Raw genomic sequence first — 12,030 nt, 5'->3', positions numbered from 1 at the left:
ACGTAGCGCGCCGCGCGCGCAGAGGGGGCGTGGCCAGACCGCTGTGGGCGTGTCCCGGCGCCGCGCGCAGGCCCCGCACAAACACGGGGGCGCGGTCTCACCGGGATGGGCGTGGTTTCCGCCTTAGGGGCGTGTCCTTTGGGCGCGCGCAGGCGCGGGATAGGCCGGGCGGGCGCGGAGGGGGCGTGTCGCTCCGGCGCGCGCAGGCGCGGGAGGGGCGTGGTCCCGGCGCGGCGCATGCGCGGTGCGGGCGGCGGCGCGGGGGGACGCGGTGGCGCCGGGCCCGGCGCAGGCGGGGGCGGAGGCGCGAGCGGAGCATGAATGGGGCAAGATGGCGGATCATGTGCAGGTGAGCTCCGGCCGCAGCGCGGGGCTCGCCCGGGCCCGCCCGCCGCCCTCCCGGCACCCCCGCGCCGCCCCCCCGGCCCGCGCGGCCGAGCCCCGCACGGCCAGGCCCGGCCAGGCCCGGCGCGGCCCAGGCGCGCAGGCCGCGCTCCCCCCGTGGCCCCCGGCGGCCTCTCCGAGGGTCCCCCCGGCTGCCCGCGGCTCCTCCCGGCCCCATCGCGCCCCCGCCGTGTCCCCGCGTCCCTCCCGCCGTCCCTCCGCTCCGTGCCCGGTGCGGAGATCCCGGGACGGGCTCGCTCGGATCCCCGTTATCCCCTCGGGAGCCCCGGCCGTGCCGCTGGCAACCGGCGGCGCTGGGATCCGCTCCTTGCTCCGGGCTGGGCATCGCGGCTTGCGGGATCTCGGCACTCCCCGGCCCGGTTCGGGTCATTCCGGCCGGGTTTGGGTGCTTTGCCCGGCCCGGGTCGGGTCCGTTCCCGGCCGGGTTTGGGGTCGGTTCCCGGCTGGGTTTGGGTTCCTCCCCTGCCCGGTTCTGTTTCTTTTCCAGGCGTGTTTGGGGTCATTTCCCGGCCGGGTTTGGGATCATTTCCCAGCCGGGTTCTGTTCCTTTCCGAGTCTAGCTTGGGTTCCTTTCATTGCCTGGTTCTGTTTGTTTCCCAGCCAGGTTTGGGATCATTTCTCTGCCCTGTTTGGGGTCATTTGCCGGACAGGTTTGGGATCCTTTCCCTGCCTGGTTTGGGGTCATTTCTGTTCCTTTCCCAGCCGGGTTTGGGGTCATTCCCCAGCCAGGTTTGGGATCCTTTCCCTGCCTGGTTCTGTTCCTTTCCCAGCCCTGTTTGGAGTCATTTCCCGGCCCTATTTGGGTTCCTTTCCTTATCCCGTTCTGTTCCTTTCCCAGCCGGGTTTGGGCTCATTTCCCAGCCAGGTTTGGGATTCTTTCCCTGCTCGGTTCTGTTCCTTTTCCATCCAGGTTTGGGCTCATTTCCCAGCCAGGTTCTGTTCCTTTCTGAGCCCAGTTTGGGATCATTTCCCAGCCCAGTTTGGGTTCCTTTCCACTGCTGGGTTTGGAGTCATTTCCCAGACAGGTTTGGGATCCTTTTCCTGCCTGGTTCTGTTCCTTTTCCACCCAGGATTGGGATCCTTTCTCAGCCCTGTTTGGGTTCTGTTCCCAGCCAGGTTTGGGATCATTTCCCAGCCAGGTTCTGTTCCTTTCTGAGTCCAGTTCGGGTTCCTTTCCCTGCCCAGTTTGGGTTTCTTTCCCAGCCGGGTTTGGGTCATTTCCAGGTCCTGTTTGGGATCCTTTTCCTGCCTGGTTCTGTTCCTTTCCCAGCCCTGTTTGGGGGTCATTTCCCAGCTGGGTTTGGGATCCTTTCCTTGCCTGGTTCTGTTCCTTTTCCACCCAGGTTCGGGATCATTTCCCAGCCCTGTTTGGGTTCTGTTCCCAGCCAGGTTTGGGATCATTTCTCTGCCCTGTTCGGTTCCTTTCCTTGTCCGGTTCTATTTCTTTCCCAGCCAGGTTTGGGATCCTTTCCCAGCCCAGTTTGGTTCCCTTTCCCAGCCCTGTTTGGGATCATTTCCCAGCCAGGTTCTGTTCCTTTCCCAGCCCAGTTCAGGTTCCTTTCCCTGCCCAGTTTGGGTTTCTTTCCCAGCCGGGTTTGGGGTCATTTCCAGGTCCTGTTTGGGATCCTTTTTTTCCAGGTCCTGTTTGGGATCCTTTTCCTGCCTGGTTCTGTTCCTTTCCCAGCCCTGTTTGGGTCATTTCCCAGCTGGTTTGGATCCTTTCCTTGCCTGGTTCTGGTCCTTTTCCGCCCAGGTTCGGGATCATTTCCCAGCCCTGTTTGGGTTCTGTTCCAGCAGGTTTGGATCATTTCTCTGCCCTGTTTGGTTCCTTTCTTGCCCGGTTCTGTTCCTTTCCCAGCCCTGTTTGGGGTCATTTCCAGGTTGTGTTTGTGATCCTTTTCCTGCCTGGTTCTGTTCCTTTCTGAGTCCAGTTTGGGCTCATTTCCAGACAAGTTTGGGATCCTTTCCCTGCTCAGTTCTGGTCCTTTCCACCCAGGTTTGGGATCATTTCCCAGCCCTGTTTGGGGTCATTTCCCAGCCAGGTTTGGTTCCCTTCCTTGCCTGGTTCTGTTCCTTTCCCAGCAGGATCTGGGGTCCTTTCCCAGCCCTGTTTGGGTTCCTTTCCCAGCAGGATTTGGGGTTCCTTTCCCAGCAGGATTTGGGTTCCTTTCCCAGCCCTATGGACACTCAGCTTTGGGCAAGGTTTTCCTTTGGGTGTTTCAGGGGAATTTCAGAATGGAAAAGTTCACAGGGGCAGGAGCGAGGAGGGAAATCAGGGCTGGGAAAGTTCCAGGGACAGAACCCCTGGGAAAATGACCTGAACCCCTGGGAAATGGACCTGAACCCCTGGAAATGGACCTGAACCCCTGGGAAATGGACCTGAACCCCTGAAAATGGACCTGAACCCATCAGGAAGGGAACAAAACCCTCTGAGTGGGCTCAAACCCCCAATGAGGGAACCCAAAACCCTTTGAAAGTCTCTGAGAGTGACCCAAACCCTCTGAAATTGACCCCAAACCCTCTCAAATTGACCCCAAACTCTCTGAAAGTGACCCCAAACCCTCTCAAATTGACCCCAAACCCTCTCAAATTGACCCCAAACCCTCTCAAATTGACCCCAAACTCTCTGTACTTGACCCCAAACCCTCTCAATTTGACCCCAAACCCTCTGAAATTCACCCCAAAACGTCTTAAGAGTGACCCCAAACCCTCTCAAATTGACTCCAAACCCTCTCAAATGACCCCAAACCCTCTGAACTTGACCCAAACCCTCTGAAATTCACCCCAAACCCTCTGAAATTCACCCCAAAACGTCTTAAGAGTGACCCCAAACCCTCAGGGAGTGACCCCAAACCCTCTCAATGGATCCTGAACCCTCTCAAATTGACCCAAACCCTCTCAAATTGACCCCAAACCTCTCAAATTCACCCCAAAACGTCTTAGAGTGACCCCAAACCCTCTGAAATTCACCCCAAACCCTCTGAAATTCACCCCAAACCCTCTGAAATTCACCCCAAAACATCTTAAGAGTGACCCCAAACCCTCTGGGAGTGACCCTAAACCTCTCCAATTGACCCCAAACCCTCAGAAAGAGGCCCCAGACCCTTTGGAATTGACCCCAAAACCTCTCAGTGACTCCAAAAATCTCTGAAATTGACCCCAAGCACCCTAAAATTGATCCCAAACCCCTGAAATTGGTCCCAAACCCTCTAAAAATGACCCCCAACACCCTAAAATTGGCCCCAAACCCCCTAAAATTGGCCCCAAATCCCTTGAGATTGACCCCAACACCCTAAAATTGACCCCAACACCTTGAAAATGACCCCAGACACCTTAAAATTGACCTCAAATGCCCTAAACTGACCCCAAACCCTAAAATTGACCCAAATCCCCTGAGAATGACCCCAAACACCCTAAAATCAACCCCAAATTTCCTAAAATTGACCTCAAATTCCTTGAAATTGGTCACAAATGCCCTAAAATTGACCCCAAACCCCCTAAAAATTGACCCCAAATCCCCTAAAATGACCCCAAACCCCCTGAAAATGACCCTAAACACCCTAAAATTGACCTCAAACGCCCTAAAATTAACCCCAAACCCTAAAATTGACCCCAAATTTCCTAAAATTGACCTCAAATTCCTTGAAATTGACCCCAAATTGTCTAAAATTGACCCCAATCCCAAAGGCGGCAAATCCCCAATCCAGGCCCAGCTGGGGGGATTTTCCTTGGATTTTTTGGTTTTGTTTTGGGATAAATCAGAATTCCCAGGAGTTCTTTATTTATTTCTTTATTAATCCCTGGAACTTTCCAATGAATTAATCCCGAGTCGTTAATTCTGATCCCCAAAAAAAAAAAAAACCCACCCCAGGAATTGTTGTTTTATTCATCAGGAGTTTCTGGGGAAAAAATCAGATTTTCCTCAGGATTTTGCCCCCAAAAGAGTGAGGGAAAAGCTGGAGCAGGAGGGGTTGGGAATGCCCAAAATTCCATTTAATTCCCATTTTCCAGGATAAAATTCCTGCAATTTCTCATGAAATTCCTGCCAAAGATTCCATTAAATTTCTCCTTTTTCCAGGGAGAAATTCCTGCCCAAAATCCCATTTAATTTCCATTTTTCCAGGGGAAATTCCTGCATTTTCTCATGAAATTCCTGCCCAAAATCCCATTAAATTCCCTTTTTTCAGGGGAAAATTCCTGCAATTTCTCATGAAATTCCTGCCCAAAATCCCATTTAATTTCTTCATTTTCCAGGGGAAAATTCCTGCCCAAAATCCCATTAATTCCCATTTTCCAGGGGAAAATTCCTGCCCAAAATTCCATTTAATTCCCATTTTTCCAGGATAAAATTCCTGCAATTTCTCATGAAATTCCTCCCCAAAATCCCATTAAATTTCTCCTTTTCCAGAGGGAGATTCCTGCCCAAAATTCCATTTAATTCCCATTTTTCCAGGGGGAAATTCCTGCAATTTCTCACAAAATTCCTGCTCAAAATCCCATTTAATTTCCCCTTTTTTCAGGCAAAAATTGATTTTTTATGGAATATTCTTTGGGAATTTGAGGATTTTGGGGAAGAAAATTGGGAAAATCCCATTGTGCTGCTTCCTGAGAAATTCTGAATTTCCAAAAATTCAATTCTGGGATTGTGCTGGAGCCCACAAAGATTTTTTTAGGGATTTTATTCACCTGAATAATTCATTTTTGATGGATTTTTCCTGCTTTGATGAAGCCCTAAAATAATTTTTAATGGATTTCACCTGGAAAAAAGAAGCACAAATCCAATTTTTAAGGAATTTTTTGTGGTTTTGTGAAGCCCAAAAGTAATTTTTATGGATTTTACCTGGAATGAAGAAACCCAAATCCAGTTTTTCTTGATTTTTCCTGGAGTTGTGGAGCACAAAATTTTTAATTTTTTTTCTGGATTTTATCTGGAATTATGAAGCACAAATCCAATTTTTAAGGAATTTTTTCCTGATTTTGTGAAGCCCAAAAATAATTTTAATGGATTTTACCTGAAATGAAGAAGCGCAAATCCAATTTTTAAGGAATTTTTCCTGATTTTGTGAAGCCCTAAATTATTTTTTATGGATTTTACATGGAATGAAGAAGCACAAATTTAATTTTTCTTGATTTTTCCTGGAGTTTTGAAGCACAAAATTTTTATTTTTAATGGATTTTATCTGGAATGAAGAAACCCAAATCCAATTTTTAAGGAATTTTTTGTGGTTTTGTGAAGCTCAAATCCAATTTTAAGGAATTTTTCCTGCTTTGATGAAGCCCTAAAATAATTTTTAATGGATTTTACCTGAAGAAACCCCCAAAAATTTTAATGGATTTTATGTGGAATTATGAAGCCCAAATCCAATTTTAAGGCATTTTTTGTGGTTTTGTGAAGCCCAAAAATAATTTTAATGGATTTTACCTGGAATGAAGAAACCCAAATCCAATATTTCTTTATTTTTCCTGGAGTTGTGAAGCACAAAATTTTTATTTTTAATGGATTTTATCTGGAATTATGAAGCCCAAATCCAAATTTTGAAGAAATTTTTTCCTGGTTTTGTGAAGCCCTAAAATAACTTTTAATTGAAATTTTGATTTAAATTTTTTATTTAAATAGGATTTTACCTGGAATGAAGAAACCCAAATCCATTTTTTTTTCTGGATTTTACTTGGAATGATGAAACCCAAATCAAAATTTCCTTAATTTTTCCTGCTTTGGTGAAGCCCTGAATGAATTTTTATGGATTTTACCTGGAATGAAGAAACCTAAATCCATTTTTTTCTGGATTTTACCTGGTTTTTATCCCCCCCCAAAAAAAAATCCAAAATGCTGGGAATTATTCTCTGTGTTTTAATGGGAATTTTTTTTGGGATTTTCCAAAATATTGGAGCAGAGAGGGGCTCATAAATTCAATTTTTTTTCCCCTATTTGGAAGCAGATTTTTCCAATTTTTTTCCTTTAAATTCCTCTTCCTGAAGTGTTTCCTTAAACCCAAATTATGCAAATTTTATGGAAATTATGGATGAAAACTCCCAAGTTTATGGAAATTATGGGTTAAAACTCCTAAAATTATGGAATTTTGTGGAAATTATGGATGAAAACTCCCAAAATTGTGGAGATTGTGGATGAAAACAGAAATGATGGAATTTTGTGGAAATGATGAATAAAAACGCCTGGTTTTCCCTGTGTTCCCCCTGGTTTTTCCCCATTTTTCCCTGGTTTTTCCCTGGTTTCCCATGTTTTTTCCCCTGATTTTCCCCATTTTTCCTGTTTTCCCCCTGGCTTTTCCCCATTTTCCCCTTTTTTCTCCCTGGTTTCTCCCTGTTTTTCCCTGGTTTCCCCTGTTTTCCCCGTGTTTTTTCCCTGTTTTCCCCTGGCTTTTCCCTTTTTTCCCTGTTTTTCCCTGGTTTTTCCCCATTTTCCCCTTGTTTTTTCCCTTGTTTTTTCCCCTGTTTTTTCCCCTGTTTTTTCCCTGTTTTTCCCTGTTTTCCCCTGGTTTTTCCCCATTTTTCCCTATTTTTTCCCTATTTTTTCCCTATTTTTTCCCTGTTTTTCCCTGTTTTTCCCTGTTTTTCCCTGTTTTTCCCTGTTTTTCCCTGTTTTCCCCTGTTTTCCCCCTGTTTTCCCCTGTTTTCCCCTGGTTTCTCCTGGTTTCCCCTGCCTTTTCCCCATTTTTCCCTGGTTTTTCCCCTTTCTTCCCTGTTTTTCCCCTGGTTTTTCCTGGCTTTTCCCATTTTTCCATGTTTTTCCTGTTTTCCCCTCATTTTCCCCTGTTTTTCCCCATTTTTCCCCGTTTTTTTCCCCATTTTTTCCCTGTTTTCCCCCTGCCTTTCCCCATTTTCCCTGGTTTTCCCTGTTTTCTCCCTGGCTTTCCCCATTTTTCCTGTTTTTCCCTTTCTTCCTGTTTTTTCCCTGTTTTCCCCTCATTTTCCCCCATTTTTCCCTATTTTTCCTATTTTTCCCTATTTTTCCCTGTTTTCTCCCTGTTTTCTCCCTGTTTTCTCCCTGTTTTCTCCCTGTTTTTTCCCTGTTTTTCCCTGTTTTTTCCCCTGTTTTCCCTCGTTTTCTCCTGCCTTTTCCCCATTTTTCCCTGGTTTTCCCTTTTTTCCCTGTTTTTCCCCTGTTTTCCCCCTGGCTTTTCCCATTTTTCCCTGGTTTTTCCCTTGTTTTCCCCTGTTTTTCCCCTGTTTTTTCCCATTTTCCCCTGTTTTCCCCTGTTTTCCCTTGTTTTCCCCCTGGTTTTTCCCTGTTTTTTCCTCATTTTTCCCCCGTTTTCTCCCTGCCTTTTCCCCCTGTTTTCTCCCTGTTTTTTCCCATTTTTCCCCATTTTTTCCCCATTTTTCCCCATTTTTTCCCCATTTCCCCCTGGTTTTTCCCTGTTATTTTCCCCCTTTGCCCACGCCGTGCCATGTCCCTGTTTGCCCCGGCAGAGCCTGGCCCAGCTGGAGAACCTGTGCAAGCAGCTCTATGAGACCACGGACACGGGCACGCGCCTGCAGGCCGAGAAGGCCCTGGTGGAGTTCACCAACAGCCCCGACTGCCTGAGCAAGTGCCAGCTGCTGCTCGAGAGGGGCAGCGTGAGTACACCCAAATATTCCCAAAATATCCCAAAAGTTCCCTAAAATCCTGGGATTCCATGCCCTGGTGGGGTTCACTGACAGCTCCGACTGCCTGAGCAAGTGCCAGCTGCTGCTCGAGAGGGGCAGCGTGAGTACATCATAAATATCCCCAAAATATCCCCAAAATATCCCAAAATATCCCCAAAATATTCCCAAAATTCCCTAAAATCCTGGGATTCCATGCCCTGGTGGGGTTCACTGACAGCCCCAAGTGCCAGCTGCTGCTCAAGAGGGGCAGCGTGAGTACACCCCAAATATTCCCAAAATATCCCCAAAAATTCCCCCAAATATCCCCAAAAATTCCCTAAAATCCTGAGATTCCATGTCCTGGTGGGATTCACTGACAGCCCCAAGTGCCAGCTGCTGCTCGAGAGGGGCAGCGTGAGTACACCCCAAATATTCCCAAAATATCCCCAAAAATGCCCAAAATATCCCAAAAATTCCCTGAAATCCTGGAATTCCATGTCCTGGTGGGGTTCACCAACATTCCCCAAGCGCCAGCTGCTGCTCGAGAGGGGCAGCGTGAGTAAATCATAAATATTCCCAAAATATCCCAAAAAATTCCTAAAATCCTGGGAATTCCATGCCCTGGTGGGGTTCACTGACAGCCCCAAGTGCCAGCTGCTGCTCGAGAGGGGCAGCGTGAGTACACCCCAAACATTCCCAAAATATCCCAAAAATTCCCCAAATATCCCCAAAAATTCCCTAAAATCCTGAGATTCCATGTCCTGGTGGGATTCACTGACAGCCCCAAGTGCCAGCTGCTGCTCGAGAGGGGCAGCGTGAGTACATCAGAAATATCCCCAAATTATCCCCAAAAATTCCCCAAATATTCCAGAATATTCCCAAACATTCCCTAAAATCCTGGGATTCCATGCCCTGGTGGGGTTCACTGACAGCCCAAGTGCCAGCTGCTGCTCAAGAGGGGCAGCGTGAGTACACCCCAAATATTCCCAAAATATCCCAAAAATTCCCTAAAATCCTGGGATTCCGTGCCCTGGTGGGGTTCAGCAATGGCCCCAAGTGCCAGCTGCTGCTCGAGAGGGGCAGCGTGAGTACACCCCAAACATTCCAAAATATCCCAAAAATGCCCAAAATATCCCAAAAATTCCCTGAAATCCTGGAATTCCATGTCCTGGTGGGGTTCACCAACATTCCCCAAGTGCCAGCTGCTGCTCGAGAGGGGCAGCGTGAGTACATCAGAAATATTCCCAGATTATCCCCAAAAATTCCCTAAAATTCTGGGATTCCACATCCCAAAAATCCCCAAAGTCATGGAATTCCACATCCCAAAAGTTGCCCCAAATAGTGGATTTCCATCTCCCAAACGTTCCCAAAATCATGGAATTCTACACCCCAAATTCCCCAAAAGCCTGGAATTCCATATCCCAAACATTCCCTAAAATTGTGGAATTCCACATCCCAAAAATTCCCCAAAGTCATGGAATTCCACAACCCAGAAATTCCCCAGAATTCCAAAAATTCCCCAAAATCCTGGAATTCCACATCCCCAAATTCCCCAAAATCCTGGAATTCCACGTCCCAAATATTCCCCAGAATCATGGAATTCCACATCCCAAAAATTTCCCAAAAATCATGGGATTCCACATCCCAAAAATTCCCCAAAGTCATGGAATTCCACATCCCAAATATTCCCCAGAATTCCCAAAATTGTGAATTCCACATCCCCCAATTCCCCAATATCCTGGAATTCCACATCCAAAAATTCCTGCGGAGTTTCTGCAGAATTCCTGCAAAATTCCTGTCGATCCCTGTAAACTCCAGCAAAATTCCTGCTGAATTCCTATAAATCCTTTCATAATCCCTGTAAATTCTTGTGAATTCTTTCATAATCCCTGTAAATTCTTGTGAATTCCTGCAAAATTCCTGCGAATTCCTGTAAAACCTTGGGGATTTTCTCCCAGTAAATTTGTGGAATTTGTGGAATTTGTGGAATTTGTGGAATTTGTGGAATGTGCTTCACCCACATCATTCCGAGGTGGGAGCTGCTTCCTTTCAGCTCCTGGCTGCAATTTGCTTCAAAGCCATGAATTAAAATTTCATGAATTAAATAAAATTTCATGAATTTTGCTTCCCATTAATTAAAATTCTTTTGGTTTTTTGGTTTTTTTTTTTTTTTTGGGAATTTTTTCCCCTTTTTTTCCAGTCCTCCTACTCCCAGTTGCTGGCGGCCACCTGCCTTACCAAACTGGTGTCGCGCACAAACAACCCCCTGCCCCTGGAGCAGCGCATCGACATCCGTGAGTGCCCTGGGATTCTCCAAAAATCCTTGGGGTTGTCCCAAAAATCCTTGGGTTGTCCTAAAAATCCTTGGATTGTCCTCAAAATTCTTGGGATTGGCCCAAAAAACCTTTGGGTTGTCCCCAAAAGCCCCTTGGGATTGTCCCAAAAGTCCTTGGGATTGTCCTAAAAATTCTTGGGATTGGCCCCAAAAACCCCTTGGATTTTTCCCAAAACCCCTTGGGATTGTCCTAAAAGTCCTTGGGATTGTCCAAAAAATCCTAGGGATTGGCCTCAAAAGTCCTTGGAATTGTCCCAAAAATCCTTGAGATTGTCCTAAAAATTCTTGAGATTGTCCTAAAAGTCCTTGGATTGGCCCCAAAAATCCTTGGAATTGTCCTAAAAATCTTTGGGATTGTCTTAAAAACCTTGAGATTGTCCTAAAAACCTTTGGGATTGGCCAAAAATCCTTGGATTTTTCCCAAAACCCCTTGGGATTGTCCCCAAAAGTCCTTGGGACTAAATCCAACCCTTTCCAAGTTAATTCCAGGGCTAAGTCCAACCCTTTTCCAGGGCTAAGTCCAATCCTTTCCCAGTTTTATTCCAGGACTAAATCCAATCCTTTCCTAGGTCTATTCCAGAGCTAATCCAACTCTTTTCCAGGACTAAATCCAACCTTTTCCAGGTCTATTCCAGAGTTAAATCCAGTCCTTTCCAGGTTTATTGCAGAGCTAGGAATTTGGATTTAATAGGCTGGGATAAAATCCAGCCCTTTTCCAGGTCTATTCCAGGGTAAATCCAACTCTTTCCCGGGGCTAAATCCACCCTTTCCCAGTTTTATTCTGGACTAAGTCCAGCCCTTTTCCAGCACTAAATCCAATCTTGCCCAGTTTTATTCCAGGGCTAAATCCAACCCTTTTCCAGGTTTATTCCAGAGCTAAATCCAGCCCTTTTCCAGGGCTAAGTCCAACCCTTTCCCAATTTTATTCCAGGCCTAAATCCAACCCTTGCCCAGTTTTATTCCAGGCCTAAATCCAACCTTTTCCCAAGTCTAGTCCAGAGCTAAATCCATCCTTTTCCAGGACTAAATCCAGTCCTTTCCTAGGTCTATCCCAGAGTTAAATCCAACCCTTTCTCAGGCCTAAATCCAACCCTTGCCCAGTTTTATTCCAGGGCTAAATCCAGCCTTTTCCAGGGTTAATTCCAACCCTTTCCTAGGGCTGAATCCAACCCTTTTCCAGTTTTATTCCAGAGCTAAATCCAGCCCTTTTTCAGGGCTAAGTCCAACCCTTTCCCAGGTGTATCCCAGAGCTAAATCCAACTCTTTCCCAGGGTTAAATCCACCCCTTTCCCATCATCTTAAAATTCCCAAATAAAACCCCAACACTTCTCTCTTATTCCCAACATTTCTCCCAACTTCCCCCACTCAAACCAACCTCCCCAAAGCTCCTTTTCCTCCAGGCCGTTCCCAGAGCTGAATTTTTTCCTGCAGCTCCATCTTTTCCCCGTTTTGCAGGGAATTAATGTGCTGAACTACCTGGCCACGAGGCCGAAGCTGGCGACGTTCGTGACGCAGGCGCTGATCCAGCTCTACGCCAGGATCACCAAGCTGGGCTGGTTCGACTGCCAGAAGGACGAGTACGTCTTCAGGAACGTCATCAACGATGTCACCCGCTTCCTGCAGGTCAGATTCCCTCCTCAGAGCTGCCAGGATTCACCAAAATCCAGCAAAAAAGGAGTTTGGAGGTGGCCTGGAGGAGTTCG

The 12,030-nt window shown here is 46.9% G+C and overlaps 1 protein-coding gene across 2 annotated transcripts in view; it reads left to right on the top strand.

The window, feature by feature from the left end:
• The first annotated feature begins 264 nt into the window (after positions 1 to 264).
• Positions 265 to 12,030, top strand: part of XPO7 (exportin 7) — a 62,762-nt gene continuing 50,996 nt past the window's right edge. For both annotated transcript variants that reach the window (XM_063175402.1, XM_063175401.1), the window contains exons 1-4: positions 265 to 349; positions 7,837 to 7,983; positions 10,193 to 10,292; positions 11,790 to 11,950. In XM_063175402.1, coding sequence (XP_063031472.1) covers positions 332 to 349; positions 7,837 to 7,983; positions 10,193 to 10,292; positions 11,790 to 11,950 — 426 coding nt within the window. In that variant the 5' untranslated portion in view covers positions 265 to 331. The remainder of the gene's footprint in view (positions 350 to 7,836; positions 7,984 to 10,192; positions 10,293 to 11,789; positions 11,951 to 12,030) is intronic.

This window comes from Melospiza melodia, chromosome 23 (assembly GCF_035770615.1).
Source record: "Melospiza melodia melodia isolate bMelMel2 chromosome 23, bMelMel2.pri, whole genome shotgun sequence".
NCBI lineage: Eukaryota > Metazoa > Chordata > Aves > Passeriformes > Passerellidae > Melospiza > Melospiza melodia.
This window is presented reverse-complemented; position numbering and strand designations above follow the sequence as displayed.